At 39.2% G+C, this 27,269-nt stretch overlaps 1 protein-coding gene across 1 annotated transcript in view; it reads right to left on the bottom strand.

Annotated features, from left to right (window-relative positions):
• The window catches only part of DNAH14 (dynein axonemal heavy chain 14), a 604,313-nt gene that overhangs the window by 413,451 nt on the left and 163,593 nt on the right, over positions 1-27,269 (bottom strand). Inside the window, exons 22-23 of the mRNA XM_033199195.1 lie at positions 21,830-21,951; positions 17,134-17,305 (exon numbers count right to left, since the gene is read on the bottom strand). Of these exons, the coding sequence (XP_033055086.1) occupies positions 17,134-17,305; positions 21,830-21,951 (294 nt within the window). The remainder of the gene's footprint in view (positions 1-17,133; positions 17,306-21,829; positions 21,952-27,269) is intronic.

Genomic DNA, 27,269 nt, shown 5'->3' with positions numbered 1-27,269 from the left:
CCTTACTTTAGCCTCCAATATTTCTAGTCTTTTAACTGATTTTTAAACATCTATTCTCATTGCCCCCAGTCCACTCTATGCTTCTTTCCAGAGAGATATTTCTGATTTAATTATTTCACTCTCTTATTTAAAATTCTTCAGTGGCTATCATAAAAGTAAAAACTCATTGTGATATTCAAGGCCTTTCACCCACTGTCCTCTGCTTGACTGGAGAATCTCATCTTTCACCACTTTCCCATTTGCAACCTGTTTTATCTGTACCATCCTGCTTACAAATCCAGAATGTGCCATACCTGCTCATGGCTCCATGTCTTTGTACTTTTTACCTTTGCCTAAAATACTCTTCCCAGCTACCCATCCTCCTCTAATCTAACTCTTTTACCTATCTAACACCTACATCTCTTTCAAGACCAAGGCCAGTTATCATTGCTCCCAGGCTGAGTTAATTTGTCCTCTTTGATATGGCCATACCATCCAACCCATCATAGCATACATCACATTGTAATATCTCCTTACTTTTTTTGTCTCCTAAAATAGATTTTGAGTTCTGTAATAGTAGGGAATACTTCTTTCATCTTTGTAGTACCAGCACATAGCAGCAGTGCCTGATACAAAATGGTGCTCAATACATGAATAAATGGAAAGCTATTGGTTTGTAATGATCCTCAGTAATAGTCTTAAGATGTGCTAGAAATATCTGGAAGGCTTATCTCAATGATGACTTGGTAAACCGGCTTTTATTAACCAGAATCAATCTGGCTGCAGCCCCTTATGCTTGCTCCAGAGTGCAGATTTCAATAAAAGAGGGCCTATATGGGCAGAAAATTTTGTATAAGCTGTGATTGCCTACAGTTATTTAAGAGGGCTCATCACAACCACTGTTACTTGTGTTCAGTAAGCAAAACCAATTAATGCCTGAATAAAAATCTTGGTTCATGAATTAAAGTGAATATGCACACCAAAAATCTCAAAAATTAAAATCTAGTATTTTAGGATACATGTCTAGCTTATACTTTAATGTTCTGACAATGTATAAATATATGGAATCAGTAATTTAATTTATAGACTTATAAAAACATTCTGTTTCAACTTTTGCAGAATTTATCAACTTAATAGTGCTAATAAAAATAGTTAACCTACACAAGACTCAGTGCTGTGCTGGCTTCAGGTCTGACCCACTACAGTTCCAGCGATGGTGGCCACAGGGGGCTTGTGTCACCCCTCTGCCAGCGCTAGGCAGCTTAGCACACAGAGAGAGACTCCGTTGTTAGGGAAAAAGCAATTATTTTTGCCAGCACTTGTGCTTTAAATGCATCATCTCAGTGAGCACAAAACCCTTCAAGGTAGCACTGTCATTATTCTCAACTTAAAGATAAGGAAGGCAAGATGGCTGAATAGACTCCTCCACTGATTGTGCTCCCCACAGATACACCAAATTTAACAACTATCTCTACGAAAAAAGCATCTTCATAAAAAGGTGAGCATTCATAGTTCCTGGTTTTAACTTTATATTGCTGAAAGAGACACTTAAGAGAGTAGGAAAAACAGTCTTGAATTGCCGAAGCCACCCTTCCGCGACTCCCTGTGGTGGACATGTGGCAGAGAAAGAGAATGTGTGTGCTTGGGGGAGAGAGAGCACAGTGACTGTTGGATTTTGCATTGAAACTCAGTGCTGCCAACACTGCACATAACTCAGCTGAAGCCCACAGAGGGAACATTTAGACTAGCCCTTGCCAGAGGGTAATCACCCATTCTAGCAGTCAGAACTTGAGTTTTGGTAAGCCTTGCTTCTGTGGGCTAAAGTGCTCTGGGGTTCTAAACAAACTTGAAAGGCAGCAGAGGCCATAAAGACTGCAAGTCCTAGGCAAGTCCTAGTGCCATGTTGGGCTCAGAGCCAGTGGACTAGGGGGACACATGATCTATTGAGACTCCAGCTGAAGCAGCTAAAGGAGAGCTTGCATCACCTCTCCCCCAAACCCAGGCAGCACAGCTCCCAGCTCCAAAAGAGACTCCTTACTTTCACTTTAGGACAGGAGAGGGAAGACTAAAGAGGACTTTTCTTACAACTTGGATACTGGCTCAGCCATAGTAGGATAGGGCACCTGGCAGAGTCATGAGTCCCCCATTCTAGGCCCTAGATCCTGGATGACATTTCTAGACACACTCTGGGTCAGAAGGGAACCTGCTGCCTTGAACAGAAAGATCCAGTCCTAGCAGGACTCATCACCTGCTAACTAAACAGCCCTTGGGCCCTGAATAATCAGCAACATGCCATGGGCCTTGGATGAGACTCTGAGAGTCTTGGCTTCACATGTGACCCAACATGTTCCCAGCTGTTTTGGCTAGGAGGGAAGATTTCTTCTGCTTGAGAAAAGCACAGGAAAGAGTAAAGTGGACTTTGCCTTACAGCTTGTATCAGCTCGGCTACAATGGAGTAGAGCACCAAGCAGGTGCTTGGGGTCTCTGATTTTAGGCCTTGCCTATTGGATGGCATTTCTGGACCTGCCCTGGGCTAGAATGGAGTCCACTACCCTGAAGGGTGAGTCCAAAGCCTGGCAGCATTTACTATAAGCTACCTAAAGAGCCCTTGGGCTTAAGTGAACATCAGCTGTACCCTGGCAGTACTCCTTATGGACCTGCGGTGGTGACGGCCATGGAGAAAGACTCCTCTGCCTGTGGAAAGGGAAAGGAAGAGTGGGAAAGACTGTGTCTTGTGGTTTCAGTGCCAGCTCAGGTGTAGTAGAATAGAGAAGTATATTTCTAAGGTTTCTGACTATAGGTACTGGTTACCAGATGGCATCTCTGGACCGCCCAGAGCCCAGGGGGAACTCACTACTCTTTTTTTTTTTTTTTTTTGAGACGGAGTCTCGCTCTGTCGCCCAGGCTGGAGTGCAGTGGCCGGATCTCAGCTCACTGCAAGCTCCGCCTCCCGGGTTTACACTATTCTCTCGCCTCAGCCTCCCGAGTAGCTGGGACTACAGGCGCCCGCCATCTCGCCCGGCTAATTTTTTGTATTTTTTTAGTAGAGACGGGGTTTCACCGTGTTAGCCAGGATGGTCTCGATCTCCTGACCTCGTGATCCGCCCGTCTCGGCCTCCCAAAGTGCTGGGATTACAGGCTTGAGCCACCGCGCCTGGCCCAGAACTCACTACTCTTAAGGGAACAACACAAGCTTGGCTGGCTTCACCACTTGCTGATTATAGAGCCCTAGGGCCTTGAGCAAACATAGGCAGTAGCCAAGCAGTGATTACAGTGGGCCTTGCATAAGACTAAGTGCAGTGCTGGCTTCAGGTCTGACCCACCACAGCTCCAGTGATGGTGGCCACGTGCATGCCTGTGTCACCCCTCCACCAGTTCCAGGCAGCTCAGCACACAGAAAGTGACTCCATTGTTTGGGAAAAAGTAAGGGAATAAGAATCTCTGCTTGGCAATCTGGAGAATTCTTCTGAATCATATCCAAGACCACCAAGGTGGCGCCTCTATATGTCTGCAAGAATCACAGCATTACTGAGCTTTGGGTACCCCCTAATGAAAATACAGCTGCAGTGAGCAATAACATAGAAAGTAACAGCCAAGTTTCTTAAAATGCCTGGAAGGCCTGCCCAAGAATGGTAAGTTCAAACAAGCCCAGACTGTAAAACTACGATAAATACATAACTCTTCAATGCCAACACCGACAAAGCCACAAGACCACCCAGGAAAACAAAATCTTACCAAATAAACTAAATAAGGCTCTAGGGACCAACCCCAAAGTGACAGAGATATGTGACTTTTCAGGTAGAGAATTCAAAATACCTATGTTAAGGAAACTCAAAGAAATTAAAGATAACAAAGAAAAGGAATTCAGAATCCTTCCAGATACATTTAACAAAGAAGTTGATATAACTGAAAAAAATAAAGCAGAAATTCTGGATTGGAAAAATGCAACTGACATACTGAAGACTGCATCAGAGTCTCTTAGCAGCAGAATTGATCAAGCAGAAAAGAATTAGTGAGCTTGAAGACAGGTTATTTGAAAAATACAGATGAGGCATCAGAAAAAAAGAATAAAAAAAAAGCATGCCTACAAGATCTAGAAAATAGCAGCTAGAAAAATAAAACATACCCTAAAAATAGGAAAGCTAACAGTTACTGGCCTTAAAGAGAAGGTAGAGATGAAGATAGGGGTTGAAATGGATAATAACAGAAAATTTCTCAAACCTAGAGAAAGATATCAGTATTAAAGTACAAGAAGGTTACAGAACACCAAACAGATGTAACCCAAAGAAGAGGGGTTCTTCTCAAAGCATTTGATATTCAAACTTCCAAAATTCAAGGATAAAGAAAGGACCCTAAAAGTAGCAAGAGGAGAGAAACAAATAAAACACAATGGAACTCCAATATATCCAGCAGTAGACTTTCCAGAGGAAACCTTATAGGCCAAGAGAGAGTGGCATGAATTATTTGAACTGCAGAAGGGAAAAAAGCTTTTACCCTAGTATAGTATATCTGTCCAAAATATCCTTCAAACAGGAAGGGGACATAAATATTTTCAAAACAAAAGCTGAGGGATTTCAACAAGATGACATCTGTTATACAAGAAATGTTGAAGAGAGTCCATCAATCAGAAAAACATAAAATATTGTAATGCTGTAATTGTGGTGTGTAAACTACTCATACCTTAAGTAGAAAGGCGAAAAAACAAAGTAATAAAAAATAACTAGAACAACCTTTCAAGACATAGATGGTACAATATGGTATAAATGGAAAGAAACAAAAAGTTAAAAAGGGGGACAAAGTTAAAGTGTAGAGTTTTTATTAGCTTTGTTTTTGCTCATTTGTTTGTTTGTTTATGCAATCAGTATTATGTTGTCATCAATTTAAAATAACAGTTAAATGGTATTATTTGCAATCCTCATGGTAACCTCAAATCCAAAAAGATAAAATGGATACATAAAAAAGAAAAAGCAATAAATTACAAAATGTCACCAAAGAAAATCACCTTCAGTAAAAAGAAGACAAGAGGGAAGGAAAGAAGGAAGAGAAGACCACAAAACAACCAGAAAACAAATTTTGAAAATGACAAGCGTGGGAGCGGGCGGAGCAAGATGGCCGAATAGGAGCAGCTCCAGTCTCCAGCTCCCAGCGCGAGCGACACAGAAGACAGGTGATTTCTGCATTTTCAACTAAGGTACTTGGTTCATCTCACTAGGGAGTGCCGGACAATTGGTGCTGGTCAGCTGCTGCAGCCCAACCAGTGACAACTGAAGCAGTGAGGCATCGCCTCACCTGGGAAGCACAAGGGGGAAGGGAATCCCTTTTCCTAGCCAGGGGAACTGAGACACAAAACACCCGGAAAATCGGGTAACTCCCACCCCAATACTGCGCTTTACCAAGGGTCTTAGCAAACGGGCATACCAGGAGATTATATCCCACACCTGGCTGGGAGGGTCCCCAGGCCCAAGGAGCCTCCCTCATTGCTAGCACGGCAGTCTGCGATCTAATGGCAAGGCGGCAGCCAGGCTGAGGGAAGGGCGCTGGCCATTGCTGAGGCTTAAGTAGGTAAACAAAGCCGCTGGGAAGCTCGAACTGGGTGGAGCTCACAGCAGATCAAGGAGGCCTGCCTGTCTCTGTAGACTCCACCTCTGGGAACAGGGCACAGCTAAATAACAACAACAACAACAATAAAAGCAGCAGAAACCTCTGCAGACGCAAACGACTCTGTCTAACAGCTTTGAAGAGAGTAGTGGATCTCCCAACACGGAGGTTGAGATCTGAGAATGGACGGACTGCCTGCGCAAGTGGGTCCCTGACCCCTGAGTAGCCTAACTGGGAGACACCCCCACTACAGGCAGACCGACACCCCACACCTCAAATGGTGGAGGACACCCCTGAGAGGAAGCTTCCAAAGCAAGAACCAGACAGGTACACTCGCTGTTCAGCAATATTCTATCTTCTGCAGACTCTGCTGCTGATACCCAGGCAAACAGGGTCTGGAGTGGACCTCAAGCAATCTCCAACAGACCTACAGCTGAGGGTACTGACTGTTAGAAGGAAAACTAACAAACAGGAAGGACACTCACACGAAAACTTCATCAGTACGTCACCATCATCAAAGACCAGAGGCAGAGAAAACCACAAAGATGGGGAAAAAACAGGGCGGAAAAGCTGGAAATTCAAAAAATAAGAGTGCATCTCCCCCTCCAAAGGAACGCAGCTCATCGTCAGCAACGGACCAAAGGTGGATGGAGAATGACTTTGACAAGATGAGAGAAGAAGGCTTCAGTCCATCAAACTTCTCAGAGCTAAAGGAGGAATTACATACCCAGCGCAAAGAAACTAAAAATCTTGAAAAAAGAGTGGAAGAATTGATAACTAGAATAATTAATGCAGAGAATTCCATAAACGAAATGAAAGAGATGAAAACCATGACATGAGAAATACGTGACAAATGCACAAGCTTCACTAACCGACTAAATCAACTGGAAGAAAGAGTATCAGCGATTGAGGATCAAATAAATGAAATGAAGCGAGAAGAGAAATCTAAAGAAAAAAGAAGAAAAAGAAATTGATTTGCTTTAATGTGACCCCCAGAGCAAATGTCAGAGAAAAGGCAAGTAGGCAAGGCAAAAAAACTTTATTTACAAACCAATGTGAGGGAGGGGCGAGGTTCACCGGTCTCCGGCCGCGGAGGCCGACGAAGTTGCTCTGGCGTTCTCGGATGAGGTTCCTGGGTCCCGCGTACAAGGAGTGGCCGAGGAAGCTCACACCGCTGTTCTCGGACGAGGTTCCTGGGTCCCGCGCACGAGGAGGGCCGAGGAAGTTCGCTCCGGTGCTCTCGGAGGAGGTTCCTGGGTCCCGCGTACGAGGAGGGGCCAAGGAAGTTCGCTCCGCGCGCCCGCCGGGAGCAGCTTTTATGTCCTGGCCCGGGAGTGGGAGGGCAGTGGGCGGGACACAGGCAGGACGGGGGCGGGTCGGTAGGCGTGGCTAGGCGGGTTCCGGTTCCTCTCCGTTGGAGGTCTCGTTGCGCCTGCGCAGTGAACCTGTGTCTTTCCCGGGCACGGGAAAGTTGACAGTGAAGAACCCGGAACTGCGCCATCTTGCCTCCGTTTGTCCAAACAGAAATGAACAAAGCCTGCAAGAAGTATGGGATTATGTAAAAAGACCAATCTACATCTGATTGGGGTGCCTGAAAGTGAGGGGGAAAATGGAACCAAGTTGGAAAACACTCTTCAGGATATCATCCAGGAGAACTTCCCCAGCCTAGTAGGGCAGGCCAACATTCAAATTCAGGAAATACAGAGGACCCCACAAAGATAATCCTCAAGAAGAGCAACTCCAAGACACATAATTGCCAGATTCACCAAAGTTGAAATGAAGGAAAGAATCTTAAGGGCAGCCAGAGAGAAAGGTCGGGTTACACACAAAGGGAAGCGCATCAGACTAACAGCAGATCACTCGGCAGAAACTCTCCAAGCCAGAAGAGAGTGGGGGCCAATATTCAACGTTCTTAAAGAAAAGAATTTTCAACCCAGAATTTCATATCCAGCCAAACTAAGTTTCATCGGTGAAGGAGAAATAAAATCCTTTACAGATAAGCAAATGCTTAGAGATTTTGTCACCACCAGGTCTGCCTTACAAGAGACCCTGAAGGAAGCACTAAACATGGAAAGGAACAACCGGTACCAGCCATCGCAAAAACATGCCAAAATGTAAAGACCATCGAGGCTAGGAAAAACTGCATCAACTAATGAGCAAAATAACCAGTTAATATCATAATGGCAGGATCAAGTTCACACATAACAATATGAACCTTAAATGTAAATGGACTAAATGCTCCAATTAAAAGACACAGACTGGCAAACTGGATAAAGAGTCAAGACCCATCAGTTTGCTGTATTCAGGAGACCCATCTCACATGCAGAGACATACATAGGCTCAAAATAAAGGGATGGAGGAAGATCTACCAAGCAAATGGAGAACAAAAAAAGCAGGGGTTGCAATACTAGTATCTGATAAAACAGACTTTAAACCATCAAAGATCAAAAGAGAAAAAGAAGGCCATTACATAATGGTAAAGGGATCAATTCAACAGGAAGAGCTAACTATCTTAAATATATATGCACCCAATACAGGAGCACCCAGATTCATAAAGCAAGTCCTTAAAGACTTACAAAGAGACTTAGACTCCCATACAATGATAATGGGAGACTTCAACACCCCATGTCAACATTAGACAGATCAATGAGACAGAAAGTGAACAAGGATATACAGGAATTGAACTCATCTCTGCAGGAAGCAGACTAATAGACATCTACAGAACTCTCCACCCCAAATAAAAGGAATATACATTCTTCTCAGCACCACATCACACTTATTCCAAAATTGACCACATAATTGGAAGTAAAGCACTCCTCAGAAAATGTAAAAGAACAGAAATTATAAAAAACTGTCTCTCAGACCACAGTGCAATCAAACTAGAACTCAGGACTAAGAAACTCAATCAAAACCGCTCAACTACATGGAAACTGAATAATCTGCTCCTGAATGACTACTGGGTACATAACGAAATGAAGGCAGAAATAAAGATGTTCTTTGAAACCAATGAGAACAAAGATACAACATATCAGAATCTCTGGGACACATTTAAAGCAGTGTGTAGAGGGAAATTTATAGCACTAAATGCCCACAAGAGAAAGCTGGATGATCTGAAATTGACACTCTAACATCACAATGAAAAGAACTGGAGAAGCAAGAGCAAACACATTCAAAAGCTAGCAGAAGGCAAGAAATAACTAATATCAGAGCAGAAATGAAGGAGATAGAAACACAAAAAACCCACCAAAAAATCAATGAATCCAGGAGTTGGTTTTTTGAAAAGATCAACAAAATTGATAGACTGCTAGCAAGACTAATAAAGAAGAAAAGAGAGAAGAATCAAATAGATGCAATAAAAAATGATAAAGGGGATATCACCACCAACCCCACAGAAATATAAACTACCATCAGAGAATACTATAAACACCTCTACGCAAATAAACTAGAGAATCTAGAAGAAATGGATAATTTCCTGGACACTTACAGTCTCCCAAGACTAAACCAGGAAGAAGTTGAATCCCTGAATAGACCAATAGCAGGCTCTGAAATTGAAGCAATAATTAATAGCCTACCAAACAAAAAAAGTCCAGGACCAGATGGATTCACAGCTGAATTCTACCAGAGGTACAAGGAGGAGCTGGTACCATTCCTTCTGAAACTATTCCAATCAAGAGAAAAAGAGGGATCCTCCCTAACTCATTTTATGAGGCCAACATCATTCTGATACCAAAGCCTGGCAGAGATACAGCAAAAAAAGAGAATTTTAGACCAATATCCCTGATGAACATCAATGCAAAAGTCCTCAATAAAATACTGGCAAACCGGATCTAGCAGCACATCAAAAAGCTTATCCACCATGATCAAGTGGGCTTCATCCCTGGGATGCATGGCTGGTTCAACATATGCAAATCAATAAATGTAATCCAGCATATAAACAGAACAAAAGACAAAAAACACATGATTATCTCAGTAGATGTAGAAAAGGCCTTTGACAAAATTCAACAGCCCTTCATGCTAAAAACGCTCAATAAATTCGGTATTGATGGAACGTACCTCAAAATAATAAGAGCTATTTATGACAAACCCACAGCCAATATCATACTGAATGGGCAAAAACTGGAAAAATTCCCTTTGAAAACTGGCACAAGACAGGGATGCCCTGTCTCATCACTCCTATTCAACATAGTGTTGGAAGTTCTGGCTAGGGCAATCAGGCAAGAGAAAGAAATCAAGGGTATTCAGTTAGGAAAAGAAGAAGTCAAATTGTCCCTGTTTGCAGATGACATGATTGTATATTTAGAAAACCCCATCGTCTCAGCCCAAAATCTCCTTAAGCTGATAAGCAACTTCAGCAAAGTCTCAGGATACAAAATTAATGTGCAAAAATCACAAGCATTCTTATACACCAGTAACAGACAAACAGAGAGCCAAATCAGGAATGAACTTCCATTCACAATTGCTTCAAAGAGAATCAAATACCTAGGAATCCAATTTACAGGGGATGTAAAGGAACTCTTCAAGGAGAACTACAAACCACTGCTCAGTGAAATCAAAGAGGACACAAACAAATGGAAGAACATACCATGCTCATGAATAGGAAGAATCAATATCATGAAAATGGCCATACTGCCCAAGGTTATTTACAGATTCAATGCCATCCCCATCAAGCTACCAATGAGTTTCTTCACAGAATTGGAAAAAACTGCTTTAAAGTTCATATGGAACCAAAAGAGAGCCCACATTGCCAAGACAATCCTAAGTCAAAAGAACACAGCTGGAGGCATCACGCTACCTGACTTCAAACTATACTACAAGGCTACAGTAACCAAAACAGCATGGTACTGGTACCAAAACAGAGATATAGACCAATGGGACAGAACAGAGTCCTCAGAAATAATACCACACATCTACAGCCATCTGATCTTTGACAAACGTGACAAAAACAAGAAATGGGGAAAGGATTCCCTATTTAATAAATAGTGCTGGGAAAATTGGCTAGCCATAAGTAGAAAGCTGAAAATGGATCCTTTCCTTACTCCTTATATGAAAATTAATTCAAGATGGATTAGAGATTTAAATGTCAGACCTAATACCATAAAAACCCTGGAAGAAAACCTAGGTAATACCATTCAGGACATAGGCATGGGCAAGGATTTCATGTCTAAAACACCAAAAGCAAGGGCAACCAAAGCCAAAATTTACAAATGGGATCTAATTAAACTAAAGAGCTTTTGCACAGCAAAAGAAACTACCATCAGAGTGAACAGGCAACCTACAGAATGGGAGAACATTTTTGCAATCTACTCATCTGACAAAGGGCTAATATCCAGAACCTATAAAGAACTCAAGCAAATTTACAAGAAAAAATATCCCATCAAAAAGTGGGCAAAGGATATGAACAGACACTTCTCAAAAGAAGACATTCATACAGCCAACAGACACATGAGAAAATGCTCATCATCACTCGCCATCAGAGAAATGCAAATCAAAACCACAATGAGACACCATCTCACACCAGTTAGAATGGCAATCATTAAAAAGTCAGGAAACAACAGGTGCTGGAGAGGATGTGGAGAAATAGGAACACTTTTACACTGTTGGTGGGATTGTAAACTAGTTCAACCACTATGGAAAACAGTATGGCGATTCCTCAAGGTTCTAGAAGTAGAAGTACCATATGACCCAGCCAACCCACTACTGGGTATATACCCAAAGGATTATAAATCAAGCTGCTATAAAGACACATGCACACGTATGTTTATTGCGGCACTATTCACAATAGCAAAGACTTGGAATCAACCCAAATGTCCATCTGTGACAGACTGGATTAAGAATATGTGGCACATATACACCATGCAATACTACACAGCCATAAAAAAGGATGAGTTTGTGTCCTTTGTAGGGACATGGATGCAGCTGGGAACCGTCATTCTCAACAAACTATCACAAAAACAGAAAACCAAACACCGTGTGTTCTCACTCATAGGTGGGAAGTGAACAATGAGATCACTTGGACTCGGAAAGGGGAACATCACACACTGGGGCCTATCATGGAGAGGAGGGAGGGGAGAGGGATTTCATTGGGAGTTATACCTGATGTAAATGACGAGTTGATGGGTGCTGACGAGTTGATGGGTGCAGCACACCAACATGGCACAAGTATATATATATAACCAACCTGCACGTTATGCACATGTACCCTAGAACTTAAAGTATAATAATAAAAAAAATAGAAAAAAAATGACAAGCATAAGTCCTTACTTATCAATGATAACACTGAATGTAAGTGGACCAAACTCTCCAATAGGATATAGAGTGGCAGAATAGATTTTTAAAAAGACTCAATTATCTGCTCCCTATAAGAAACACACTTCACCTATAAAGGCACACATAGACTGAAAAGGGTGCAAAAAGATAGTCCATGCAAATAGAAACCAAAAAAGAGCAATAATAGCTTTATTTATATCACATGAATTAGATTTCATGACAAAACCATAAAAAGACAAAGAAAGTCATTATATAGTGATAAAAGGGTCAATTCAGCAAGAGGATATAACAATTATAAATATAAATGCACCCAACCCTGAAGGGTCCAGATATATAAAGAAAATATTATTCAAGCTAAAGAGAGAGATACACCACATTCCATTAGCTGGAGACTTCAGTACTCCACTTTCAGCACTGGAGAGATCATCCAGACAGAAAATTAACAAAGAAACATTGCAGTTAATCTGCACAAGAGAACAAATGGACCTAATAGATATTTACAGAACATTTCATCCAGTGGTTGCAGGAGGCACATCCTACTCAGTCCATGGATCATTTTCAAGGAATGATATGTTAGGCCATAAAATAAGTCTTAAAACATTCAAAAACATTGAAATAATACCAAGTATCTTTTCTGACCACAATGAAATAAAACTAGAATTCAATTACAAGAGGAATTATGGAAATTATACAAACACATGGAATTTAAACCATATGCTCCTGAATGACCATGTCAGTGTCAATGAAGACATTAGGGAGAAAATTGGAAAATTTATTGAAACAAATAATAACAGAAACACAACATACCAAAACCTATGGGATATACCAAAAGGGGAGTTTATGGATGTGTTTACGTCAAAAAAGTAGAAAAACTTCAAATAACCTAACAATGCATCTTAAAGAATTAGAAAAGAGCAAACGAAACTCAAAATTAGTAGAAGAAAATAAATAAAGATCAGAACTGAAATAAATGAAATTAAACTATAGAAAAGATGAATAAAATGAAAAGCTGTTTTTTTAAAAAAAATAAAGAAAACTGACACACCTTTAGCCAGACTAAGAAAAAAAAAAGAAAGAAGACTCAAATAAATACAATCAGAGATAAAAAAGGAGACATGACAACCAGTACCACAGAAATTCAAAGGACCACTAGAGACTACTATGAGCAACTATATGCCAACAGATTGCAAGATCTAGGAGTAATGGATAAACTCCTAAACACATACGACCTACCAAGATTGAATCATGAAGAAATATAAAACCTGAACAGACTAGTAACAAGTAATGAGATTAAAGCTGTAATAAAAAGTCTCCCAGCAAAGAAAAGCCCAGGACCTGATGCTTCACTGCTGAATTTTGCCAAATATTTAGAGAAGAACTAATACCAATCCTCACAAAGTCTTCCAAAAAATAGAGAAAGGAATACTTCCAAACTCATTCTGTGATGTCAGTATTACCCTGATACTAAAAGCAGACAAAGACACATTAAAAAAGAAAACTACAGGTCCACATCCCTGGTGAAAATTGATGCAAAAATCCTCAACAAAATGCACGCAAACCAAAGTCAACAACTCATTTAAAAGGTCATTTATCATGACCAAGTGGGATTCATCCCAGTTATGCAATGATGGTTCAAAATATGCAAATAAATCAGTGTGAAACATCATATCAACAGAATAAAGAACAAAAACCATATGATCATTTCAATTGATGCTGAAAAAACATTTGATTAAATTCAACATTGAATATAGAAGAAACATATCCAACATAATAAAAGCCACATATGACAGACTCACAGCTAGTATCACACTAAATGGGGAGAAAAAGAAAGCCTTTTCTCTAAATCTGGAAGGTCATAGAGGACAAGGGTGCCCAGTTTCCCCATTGTTATTCAACGTAATACTGGAAGTCCTAGCAAGAGCAATCAGAAAAAAGAAAGAAACAAAGGGCATCCAAGTTGGAAAAAATGAAGTCAAACTCTCCTTATTTGCAGATGATATGATCTTATATTGGGAAAAACCTAAAGACTCCACCAAAAAACTATTAGAACTGATAAATGAGTAAAGTTACAGGATACAAAATCAACATACAAAAATCAGTACCTTTTCTATATGCCAAGAGTGAACAATTTGAAAAAAACATCAAGAAAGTAATCTCATTTACAACAGCTACACATAAAATTAAGTACCTAGGAATCAACCTAAGAAGTGAAAGATCTCTATAATAAGAAATATAAAACATTGATGCAAGAAATTGATGAGGACACCAAAAAATGGAAAGATATTCTATATTCATGAATTGCAAGAATCAATATTGTTAAAATGTCCCCACTACTCAAAGCAATGTACAGACTCAATGCACTCCCTATCAGAGTACCAATTACATTCTTCACAGAAATAGAAAAACTATCGTAAAATTTATATTGAGCCACAAAAGACCCAGAATATCCAAAGCTATCCTGGGCAAAAAGAACAAAGCTGGAAGAATCACATTACCTGACTTTAAACTGTATCACAGAACTACAGTAACCAAAATAGCACAGTAGTCACATAAAAAAAGACACATAGACCAGTGGAACAGAATGAGAAATCCAGAAACAAATCCATACGTCTACAGTGAACTCATTTTTGACCAAGGTGCCAAGAACATACATTGGAAAAAGGGCAGTTTCCTCAACAAAAGGTGCAGGAAAAATTGGATATCCATATGCAGAAGAATAAAACTAGACTCCTGTCTTTTGCCATATACAAAAATCAAATTAAAATGGATTTACCACTTAAATCTGAGACCTCAAATTATTAAACTACTAAAAGAAAATGCTGTGGAAATTCTGCAGGAAATTAGACTGGGCAAAGATTTCTTGAGTAGTACCTCATGAGCACAGACAACCACAGGAAAAATGGACAAATGGGATCATATCAAGTTAAAAAGCTTTTGCACAACAAAGGAAACAATCAACAAAATAATGAAGAGGCAATCCACGGAATGGGAGAAAATACTTTTAAACTATCCATCTGACAAGGGATTAATAGAATATACATGGAGTTCAAACAGCTCTATAGAAAAAAAGTAATAATAATTTAATAATCTGATTTTAAAATGGGCAAAAGATCTGAACAGACGTTTCTCAAAAGAAGACATACAAATGGCTACCAGGTTGTATTAGGGTTCTCTAGAGGGAAGGGACTAATAGGATAGAAGTATATATGAAAGGGAGTTTATTAAGGAGTATTGACTTACACAATCACAAGGTGAAGTCCCACAATAGGTCGTCTGCAAGCTGAGGAGCAAGAAAGTCAGTTAGAGTCCCAAAATCTCAAAGATAGGGAAGCCAACAGTGCAGCCTTCAGTCTGTGGCTGAAGGCCTGAGAGCCCCTGGCAAACCACTGGTGTAAGACCAATAGTCCAAAAGCTGAAGAACTTGGAGTCTTATGTTCAAGGGCAGGAAGCATCCAGCAAGGGAAAAAGATAAAAGGCCAGAAGACTCAGCCAGTCTAGTCCTTCCACGTTCCTCTCCCTGTTTTTATCTTAGCTGCACTGGCAGCTGATTAGATGATGTCCACCCAGACTGAGGGTGGGTCTGGCTCTCCCTGTCCACTGACTCAAATGTTAATCTCCCTTGACAACACCCTCACAGACACACCCAGGAACAATACTTTGCATCCTTTAATACAGTAAAGTTGACACAACACTAACCATCACACAGGTATATGAAAAAGTGTTTATTATCACTGATCAATCAGGGAAATGCCAAATCAAAGTGACAATGAGATATCATCTCACTTCAGTTAAAATGGCTTTTATCTAAAAGACAGGCAATAACAAATGTTGGCAAGGATATGGAGAAAAGGGAACCCTTGTACACTGTGGGAATGTAAATTAGTACAACCACTACGGAGAACAGTTTGGAGGTTCCTCAAAAAACCAAAAATAGAGCTACCATAAGATTCAGCAATTCCACTGTTAGGTATATACCCAAAAGGAAGGAGATCAGTATATTGAAGATGTATCTGCACTCTGTCTTTATTGCAGCACTATTCACAATAACCAAAATTTGGAAGCAACCCAAGTGTCTGTCAACAGATGAATGGATAAAGACAATGTGGTATATATACAAAATGGAGTATTATTCGGCCATAAAAAAGAATGAGATCTTGTCATCTTCAACAACATGGATGGAACTGGAGGTCATTATGTTAAGCAAAAAAAAGCCAGGCACAAAAACACAAACTTCATATGTTCTCATTTATTTGTGGGAGGCAACATTTGAAGCAACTGAAATCATGGAGACAGACAGTAGAAGGATAATTACCAGAGGATAGGAGGAGGAGTGGAGAGAATGGGAGAGAGAGAAGAAGAAATAGTTAATGGGTACAAAAAACAGAATGAATAAGGTCTAGTATTTGATAGCTGAATGGGGTGACCATACTCAACAATAATTTAATTTTACATTTAAAAATAACTAAAAGATTGTCACTGGATTATTTTTAGCACAAAGTGCTTGAGGCTATGGATACCCCATTTACCTTGATGTGATTATTTTATATTGTATTTTATATTGTATGCCTGCATTAAAATATCTCATGTACCCCATAAATATATACACCTACTATGTATCTACAAAAATTAAAAACTAACAATATTTTTAAAAAGTATTAACCTTCTGAAGGAAGTCATGTCTTATATTAAAAAAAAAAAAGATAGGATGTCTCTCTTAAAAAATAAAAGGTAAGGCCGGGTGCAGTGGCTCACGCCTGTAATCCCAGCACTTTGGGAGGCCGAGGCAGGCAGATCACGAGGTCAGGAGATCGAGACCATCCGGGCCAACACGGTGAAACCCCGTCTCTACTAAAAATACAAATAATTAGCTAGGTGTGGTGGCGGGCGCCTGTAGTTTCAGCTGCTCAGGAGGCTGAGGCAGGAGAATGGCATGAACCTGGCAGGCGGAGCTTGCAGCGAGCCAAGATCCCACCACTGCACTCCAGCCTGGGAGACAGAGCAAGACCCCATGTCAAAAATAAATAAATAAATAAAATAAAAATAAAAGGTAAGAGAACCTGGGCATTCAAAAGTTTGATAATTTGCCAATGGTCATTTAGATTAGTCCATACACTTTTCCTTTTGATAATATTTTTATTAACTCTATAGGTACTAAGAGTTTAAAAAATTGTTGGCAGCTAAAATAAAGAAAATCTGCACTGGAATTAGCTTCTGCAGTAGATTACATTATATAACTTTTACTTTACTTTTGTTAAATGATTCACTGCTTTAGAATTGCTATAGTTTTACCTCAAGGCTTTTCTTTATATGTTCAAGATGTATATTACAATTTTGCAGAATTTCAAGGACTCCTGCAGAAGTGGTTATTTGCAAAGCATTCTGTTTGTTTTGTATTTTTGACATTATTTTTTTCCACATGGAAATCACTTGAGAGAAAAGTTCTGTTTCTGCTGGGAGTTGCCTTTAGAAACAAAATTAGATGTCATTTTATTTTTTTGAAGGCACTATAATTAAAATCTATAATGTAATGCATTGCCATGGAATACTGTTTGAGTTACAAAACATTTGATGTTAAATTTTTTTTTTTTTTTTCTTGAGATGGAGTCTCGCTCTGTCGCCCAGGCTGGAGTGCAGTGGCCAGATCTCAGCTCACTGCAAGCTGCGCCTCCTGGGTTTACGCCATTCTCCTGCCTCAGCCTCCGAGTAGCTGGGACTACAGGCGCCTGCCACCTCGCCCGGCTAGTTTTTTGTATTTTTTTTTAGTAGAGACAGGGTTTCACCATGTTAGCCAAGATGGTCTCGATCTCCTGACCTCGTGATCTGCCCGTCTCGGCCTCCCAAAGTGCTGGGATTACAAACTTGAGCCACCGCGCCCAGCCAATGTTAAATTTTATTGATAAATCATCAAAGATACGTTTTCAGTGCCTATTATGTACAAGTGATGTACGTGGTAAGAAATGGATAAATTAGACACAACAACCATAGTTTAACAAGATTATACTTAGTATACAGTGGAAGACAGATATATAGAAATTCTACATAAGGTAAGTAGAAATAATTTGTGTCCTAAGAAATGTAATAAAACAAAGGGTTACTGGCATTCTGGAGCAGAAATGGTATCTGCCAAGAGCTTCTTGGAGAAGACACTATTTAATGTGTGGTTTTTTTTTTTTTTTTTGAGACGGAGTCTCGCTCTGTCGCCCAGGCTGGAGTGCAGTGGCCAATCTCGGCTCACTGCAAGCTCCGCCTCCCGGGTTCCCGCCATTCTCCCGCCTCAGCCTCCGAGTAGCTGGGACCACAGGCGCCCGCCACCGCGCCCGGCTAGTTTTTTGTATTTTTAGTAGAGACGGGGTTTCACCGTGTTAGCCAGGAGGGTCTCGATCTCCTGACCTCGTGATCCACCCGCCAGGGCCTCCCAAAGTGCTGGGATTACAGGCTTGAGCCACTGCGCCCGGCCTTTAATCTGTGTTTTAAAGGAGTAGAGCTTTGATGTGAATAGAAGACAGAGAGGGCATTCAGCTTAGAAGCAAGAGTATAGAGATATGTATAAAAACACTGAAGTTCTATGAATGGTTATCTCATCTTAGAGGATAAGAAAATGTAAGGGCCATGTCAGCCTTGGTATATAAATTTTCCTTTACAGAATATTATCATTATTTTCTCCCTTTGGAAAAGGGAAGCAAAACCCACATGTGAGGTGATAAACCATTAATATATTTAGTTTTGTTTCTGCTGTTATTGGAATTGAATGAGGGAGATATTTTCTACAATTATATAGTTGCATTCTTTCACTTTTTTTCTGTTCACCTATATTTCCTACCCCTCTCCCACCCTAGCCTCAACCTGATTCAAACTCCTCTTGGCTCTGAAGTTGAAGAGGGGAGGAATTTAGAGGGACTTTTTTTTCTTAACTCAGCTAGTGTTACTTTGAATCCTCTTTTGCCTCTTGCATGCCCTTTGTCATGGCAGATATCCATAAGGTACATTGCTGGAGATTTCAGAGCACCCCAACAGGAACCTCTATATTGCACCATTCCTTGGCTTTTGCCAGCTGACCTCTTACAACCATTCCTCAAGCTCCTGCTCTAAGTAATACACTTCTGGGATTCCCTTGTTCTGCTATTTTGGGGTGGAGATCTTCCAAGGTGGCTCTAGCTTGGAAACTCCTACTATGTCTGTCAGGATTTCTCAGTTTCTGCACTGTTGACATTTTGGACTACATAATTCTTTGTTTGGTGTAGGGGGTTGGGGATAGGGAGAGGTTCTGGTGCATTGTAGAATGTTCAACAATATCCTGACCTATACCCACGAGATGCCAGTAGTATCCCCTCAGTTGTGACAAGTAAAAATGTTTCCAGACTATGAAATGTCCCCCAGGGGTCAAAAAATCACCGCTGGTTGAAAACCACTGGTCTAAGATAACCATGTATTCTTGTACTTCTTCCTTGCCCTGTTATAAAGGCTGCTTTAAAATTCTCCAGAGAAGAGGCAAGCGCTAGTTTCTAATGTCCCTACACTCTAGGGAAATACATGTCAAAATCTCCCAAGAACCCTTCCACTATTATCCCATTCCCTATCTTGCGTGATGGACCTAGAAGTTTTCTGTAGCTCAGCAAAAATCCTATCAAGGAGGAGACTTCAGTCTCACCTTCTCTTAAGTATCCTTCCAATGTCTCTGGGATGTCCTAGCACAGTCCTCATAGTTAGTTTGGAGCTCTGGTAAATGGCACTGCATTCTATACTCTCATATATTCCCTTTAGATAGTCTGCCCCTTTAATGCAATTCTTGTCCCATTCTTCTTCTTCATGCTTTTTCCCTGGTATCAGGGCTCATCATCCTACTCCATTACTCAAAGGCAGATTCATTATAGACCCACTTTTTCTTTTCTTTAGATCTATTATATAGATGCCTTAAGAATCCTATAATTGAAAACATCTTTTTCAACTTCAGAAAATCCTATAAAGGAACCATTTAGTGACACTTTGAACACTCTTGCCAAGGATTCTGATCTTTAGTAAAAGGTAGTATTAAAGTTTAAACTTAAGGCTCAAAGTTGTTGCATCCATAAGGACATACACCTTAGATATGTGGTTTCACCTTTGAGAACTTTCAGAACAACTACAGATCAATCAAATAAAAGAATTTCAAGCATTCGTATAAGAAATATACATGTGTAACACATATAAGAAATATACATGTGCAACACAAATGGATATTGTTCCCCACAAAGCAATACTTATATTTAAATAGTTCCCTTTTGTAATCTAATGGCTTCCCTTTGCCTCCAAAATAAAATACAAAATACTTGACATAATATTTTGCATTTATGTAAGCCTTGTTACTTGAGTTATCATTTTCTAAGCCTTATTACTTGACTATTGGTATAAAAATATAAAGAGCTAAGAAAGAATTGCTAATACATCATTATTGGCTGGGCACATTCACTCACGCCTGTAATCCCAGCACTTTGGGAGGCCGAGGCAGGTAGATCACTTGAGGTCAGGAGTTCAAGACCAGCCTGGCCAATATGGTGAAACCCTGTATCTACTAAACATACAAAAATTCGGTGGGCGTGGCGGTGGGCACCTGCAATCCCAGCTAAAATGATATAATATTTTACACTTGTGTATTTATGTAGCAACCCTGGCTGTATTTTTTTTAAGATGTGGGGCTTCCCTACATTGCCCAGGATGGCCTCAATATTATGACATAAGATTTTCCAGATTTTCCGTTGCTATAATAGGCCTTTCAAATACACACCCAATGTTTTCCTACCTTATTTCAGATGGCTGATAAACTAGCTTGTATGATTTGCTGTCAGTAGTTTAAATTCTGCCTAATTTATTTGTCTCAACTTGAACACCCTTAAGACCAATCACTTTAAAAAGTCAGAGGTCAATTAATTGGAATGGTATGGTGTTTTTTAAAGGTAGAATTTTTAACAATTGCCCAGGCCCTCTATTCTTCCATCTGGTGCAAAGTAATAGTAATAGTAATAAATTCTTTTTTTTTTTTTTCTTGAAACAGTGTCTCTCTGTGGTATGGATCAGGCTGGAGTGCCATCGTGCAGTCACAGCTCATTGCAGCCATGGCCTTCTGGGTCCAAGCCATCCTCTCACCTCAACCTCCCAAGTTGCTGGGTGGGACCACAGGCATGTGATACCAACTCTGGCTGTTTTTTTTTTGTTTTTTTTTTTAGACATGGGGTTTCCCTATGTTGCCCAGGATGGTCTCAAACTCCTGTGCTCAGGTGATCTTGGCCTCTCAAAGTGTTGGGATTACAGGCATAAGCCATCACACTCAGCCTAAGAAATTCTTATTAATGTATGAATGCTACTAAAAACATGTTTATGATTCACATCAAAATCACACTAGCATTCCAGAACAAAAGAGACACATAATATTGTAGTTTTGGGATTATAATGATGTATCTGACACTTTTTAAAAATACAGAGCAATGCTCTGTCGCCCAGGCTGGAGGAGTGGCACAATCTTGGCTCACTGCAACCTCCACTTTCCAGGTTCAAGTGATTCTCCTACCTCAGCCCCCCGAGTAGCTGGGATTACAGGTGCCCATCACCATGCCCACCTAATTTTTGTATGTTTCGTAGAGACAGGGTTTCACCACGTTGGCCAGGCTGGTCTTGAACTCCTAACCTCAAGTGATCCACCTGCCTCAGCCTCCCAAAATGCTCAGATTACAGGTGTGAGTGAATGTGCCCAGCCAATAATGATGTATTAACACTTCTTTCTTAGCTCTTTATATTTTTATACCAATAGTCAAGTAATAAGGTTTACAAAAATGTGCTTATAATCTTTTATGAAAGAAAAATAATAATGATTCAGTAAATTATACTCCTGTGTCTATAAGTAGGATAGGATAGCTTGACTGTTCATTGAAGAAATGATTTCTCAAGAATTAAAGAAAACAAATTACTCACAATGCATTTTTAACCCGTATATGGTATATTTTAGGTATTTTACCTTCGTATTTCTGAAGAATGAAAGATTGGTTCAAGATAAAGCCAATTTCTTTGACAATTCATCCATTCCTCAAGGGTGTAAGAGAAGAGAGTCAAGTTTTGATCCCATTGATTCACAAGATCCTACAATGATAGAAACATATATACAAACAAACCTAAATATATAAAATTCTTCTTTAAGAGTTACATAACAGAAACAGATCAAAGGTGATTATCAGTCATTGACATACAGAAAATAATTAATAGAAGGTCACATAAATGAATACAGATCTAATTACATTTAGTTGTAGGAGAGGTTTAAGATGTCCTAATCATCCATTTGCTGTCATATTTATTATACAACAAGCAAATATTTTTGTAAAAGATTTGAGTAACACACATATACATGTAGAAATTAACATGTATGTCTAGCACTCAACACTTATTTCCTACTTCTTATCACAGAGGAAACATAACCAGAAATGTGATATGCATATTATTTCAGTCCTTTCTTTAAGCATAATTTCACATATAGATACACATACAATATCCCTAATGTATTATATAAATATTAATACAACCATATTATATACGTTGTTTTATAACTTGCATTTCATAACAAATAATGTCTTCTAGAGAGGTTTTATGTCAGTACTTATACGTTTTCTTCACTATTTTAATGATTTCAGAAAATTCCATTGTATGGCTATAGTGTCTTTTTCTAACTGCTATGTTTATTAAAATAATAGGAAAATGGTTAAAAATAAATTAATACTAAAAGGCTTATTTGGAAACCAGTGGACTTGCCCATCCCCTAACTCTCTGGCTCCTCATGGGGAACCATTTATAACTCATTTATATTTGACTTCTGGTACTTACCTCCATATTTCTTACTTTTTAACTTTATTTTATATTTCAAGAGCTTTATTAAGGTATCACTGATACACAAGAAACTGCACATACTTAAAGTATACAATTTTGTCCGGGGACGGTGGCTCACACCTGTAATCCCAGCACTTTGGGAGGATGAGGCGCACAGATCACTTGAGGTCAGGAGTTTCAGACCAGCCTGACCAACATGGTGAAACCCCATCTCCACTAAAAATACAACAACAACAACAACACAACAAATTAACCAGGCATGGTGGCAGGTGCCGGTAATCCCAGATACTCAGTGGGCAGAGACTGTGCCAGCACTGCACTCCAGCCTGGGTGACAAAGCAAGACTCCATATCAAAAATAAATACATTAATTAAAGTATACAATTCTATGAATTTTAACATGTTCTTCTACCTGTGAAATGATCACTATAATCAAGATAACAAACATATCCATTACCCTGAAAGCATTCTTTGTGTCCTGTTGGAATTCCTTCCTCCTATCCCTTCCTACCCCTACCACCAGGCAACCACTGATCTACTTTCTGAAACTACAGTTCGTATTTTCCAGAATTTTATATAAACAGAATCATATAACATGTATTCCCTTTGCTCTGACTTCTTTCACTTAGCATAATTATTTTGAGACTGATCCATATTGTTACATATATCAATAGTTCATTCCCTTTTTCTGTATAACTTTTAGGTTCACGAGTACATGTGCAGGTTATACAAGTAAATTGCATGTCACAGGGATTTGGTATACAGGTTATTTTGTTACCCAGGTAATAACATAGCACACAATAGGTAGCTTTTTTATCCTCACCCTTCTCCCACCCTCCACCCTCAAGTAGGCCCCAGTCTCTGTTGTTCCATTCTTTGTGTCCATGTGTACTCAATGTTTAGCTCCCATTTATGAGTGAGAACATGCAATATTTGGTTTACTGTTCCTGTCTTAGTTTGCTTAGGAAAATGACCTCCATCTCCATCCAAGATGCTACAAAGAACATGATCTCATTCTTCTGGCTGCATAGTATCCCTTGGGGTATATGTACCACATTTTCTTTATCCAGTCTACTGTTGATGGGCATTTAGGTTGATTCCACATCTTTGCTATTGTGAATAGTACTGTGATGAACATAAGCGTGCATGTGTCTTTATGATAGAACAATTTTATATTCCTTTGGGTATATACCCAATAATGGGATTGCTAGGTTGAATGGTAGTTCCGTTTTAGCTACTTTGAGAAATCACCACACTAATTTACATTCCCACCAGCAATGTATAAGCATTCCCGTTTCTCTGCAACCTCACCGGCATCTGTTATTTTTTGACCTTTTAATAATAGCCATTCTGACTGGTGTGAGACGGTATCTTATTGTGGTTTTGACTGGTATTTCTCTCATGATTAGTGATGAGAAATGTTTCATATGCTTGTTGGCCATGTGTGTGTCTTCTTTTGAAAAGTGTCTGTTCATGTCCTTTACCCACTTTTTAATGGAGTTGTTTGTTTTTTACCTGTAAATGTGTTTAAGTTCCCTATAGATCCTGGATATTATACCTTCATCAGATGCATAGTTTGCAAAAATTTTCTCCCATGCTATAGGTTGTTTGTTATACTGTTGATAGGTTTTTTTGTTTGTTTTGTTTTGTTTTGTTTTTCTGTGCAGAAGCTCTCTAGCTTAATTATGTCCCATTTGTCAATTTTTGTTTGTATTGCAATGGCTTTTGCTGACTTTGTTATGAAATCTTTGCCTTGGCTCCTAGAATGGTATTTCCTAGGTTATTTTCCAGGGCTTTTACAGATTTAGGTTTTACAGTTAAGTCTTTAATCCATGTTTAATTGATTTTTGTATATGTTGAAAGGAAGAGTTCCAGTTTCAATTTTCTGCATATGGCTAGCCAGTTATTCCACAGAACATAAAATTCTTTCCCTATGTCTTGTTTTCGTCAACTTTGTCAAAGATCAGATGGTCATAGGTGTGTGGCTTTATTTCTGGGTTCTCTATTCTGTTCTACTGTTCTGTGTGACTGCTTTTGTACCAGTACCATGCTGTTTTGGTTACTGTAGCCTTGAAGTATAGTTTGAAGTTAGGTGATGTAATGCCTCCAGCTTTGTTCTTTTGCTTAGTATTGACTTGGCTATTTGGGCTCTTTTTGGTTCCATATGAATTTTAAAACATTTTTCTAATTCTGTGAAGAATGTCATTGGTAGCATGATAAGAACAGCACTGAATCTGTAAAACACTTTGGGCAGTATGGCCATTTTAGTAATATTGATTCTTCCTATCCATGAGCATGGGATGGTTTTCTCTTTTGTTTGTGTCATCTCTGATTTATTTGAGCAAGCTTTGTAATTCTTGTAAAGATGTTTCACTTTCCTGGTTTGCTGTATTCCTAGTATCACATTCTTTTTGTGACTATTGTGAATGGGACTGCATTCTTGATTTGGCTCTCAGGCTGGATGTTGTTGGTGTACAGAAATGCTACCGATTTTTGTACATTAACTTTGTATCCTGAAACTTTGCTGAAGTTTTTTTATCAGATCTAGGAGTTTTGTGCAGAAATATGTGGCATTTTCTAGGTATAGAATCATATGGTCTACAAACTGAGACAGTTTGACTTCCTTTCTTCCTATATGGATGCCTTTCATTTCTTTCTCTTCCCTAATTGCTCTGGCTAGAACTTCTAGCACTATGGTGAATAGGAGTGATGAGAGACAGCATCCTTGTCTTCTTCTGATCTTCAAGGGGAATGCTTCCAGCTTTTGCTTATACAGTATGATGTTGGCTGTGGGTTTGTGATATATGGCTTTTATTATTTTGAAGTATGTTCCTTGAAAGCCTAGTTTGTTGAGGGTTTTTAACATAAAGGAATGTTGAATTTTATCAAAAGCTTTTTCTGCATCTATTGAGATAATCATGTGATTTTTGTTTTTAGTTCTGTCTATGTGATGAATCACATTTATTCATTTGTGTATGTTGAGCCAGCTTTGCATCCTAGGATAAAGTCTGCTTCATCAGTGTGGCTTAGATTTTTTGATGTGCTGCTGGATTCAGTTTGCTAGTATTTTTATGTCCATGTTCATCAAGGATATTGGCCTGAAGTTTTTTTTTCATTGTGTTCTGCCAGGTTTTGGTATCAGGATGATTCTGGCATTACAGAATGAGTCAGGGAGGAGTCCCTCCTCCTGAACTTTTTGAAATCATTTCAGCAGGAATGGCACCAGCTCCTTTATACATCTGGTAGAATTTGGCTGTGATCTATTCTTGAGCTTTTTATTACATATTCAATTTTTGAACTCATTACTGGTCTGTTCAATGATTCAATTTCTTCCTGGTTCAGTCTTTGGAGGTTGTATGCGCCCAGAAATTCATCTCTTTCTTCTAGTGTTTCTAGTTTGTGTGCATAACGGTGTTCATAGTAGTCGCTGAAGGTTTCTTGTATTTCTGTCAGATCAGTGGTAATGTCCCCTTTGTCATTTATAATTGCATTTATTTGGATCTTCTCTATTTTTTTCTTATGATTGTAGCTAGAAGTCTGTGTCTTAATTTTTTCAAATTACCAACTCCTCAACTCAGTCTTTTGGATGGCTTTCCACATCTCAATTTCCTCAGTTCAGCTCCGATTTGGGTTATTTATTATCTTCTCCTAGCTTTGGGGTTGGTTTGCTCTTGTTTCTCTAATTCCTCTGGTTGTGTTGTTAGGTTGTTAATTTGAGCTCTTTCTTTTTCATGTGGGAGTTTTAGATTGTTAATTTGAGTTCTTTCTTTTTCATGTGGGAGTTTAGTGCTATAAATTTCCCTGTTAACACTGCATTAGCTGTATCCCAGAGATCTGGTATGTTGTATATTTGTTCTCATTAGTTTCAAAGAATTTCTTGATTTCTCTCTGAATTTCATTATTTACCCAATAGTCATCCAGGATCAGGTTATTCAATTTCCATGTAATTGTATGGTTTTGAGAAATTTTCTTAGTATTGATTTCTATTTTTATTGCACTGTGGACTGAGAGTGTGGTTGGTATGATTTAACTATTTTAAGTTTGCTGAGAATTGTTTTCTGTGCCAGGTACACAGGAGAAGAATGTACATTCTGTTGTTTTGGGGTGAAGAGTTCTGTAGATTTCTATTAGATCCATTTGATCAAGTGCAGAGTTCAGGTCCTGAATATCTTTGTTAATTTTCTGCTTCAATAATCTGTCTAATACTGTTAGCAGTATTATTCTCTCACTATTATTCTGTCATTATCTAAGTCTCTTCCTAGGTCTTTAAGAACTTGCTTTATAAATCTGTGTGTTCCTGTGTTGGGTGCATATATATTTAGAAGAGTTAGGTCTTCTTGTTGAATTGAACCCTTTACCATTATGTAAAGCCCTTCTTTGTCTTTTTTGATCTTTGTTGGTTTCTAATGTCGCTTTTGTCTGAAACTAGAATAGCAACCCCTGCTTTTTTCTGTTTACTGTTTTCTTGGTAGATTTTTCTCCATCCTTTTCTTTGACCCTATGATGTCATTGCAGTTAAGACGGGTCTCTTGAAGACAGTACATTATTGGGTCTTATTTATCCAACTTGCCACTCTTTGCC

This window comes from Trachypithecus francoisi, unplaced genomic scaffold (genome assembly GCF_009764315.1).
Source record: "Trachypithecus francoisi isolate TF-2019V2 unplaced genomic scaffold, Tfra_2.0 Lachesis_group5, whole genome shotgun sequence".
Lineage (NCBI taxonomy): Eukaryota > Metazoa > Chordata > Mammalia > Primates > Cercopithecidae > Trachypithecus > Trachypithecus francoisi.
This window is presented reverse-complemented; position numbering and strand designations above follow the sequence as displayed.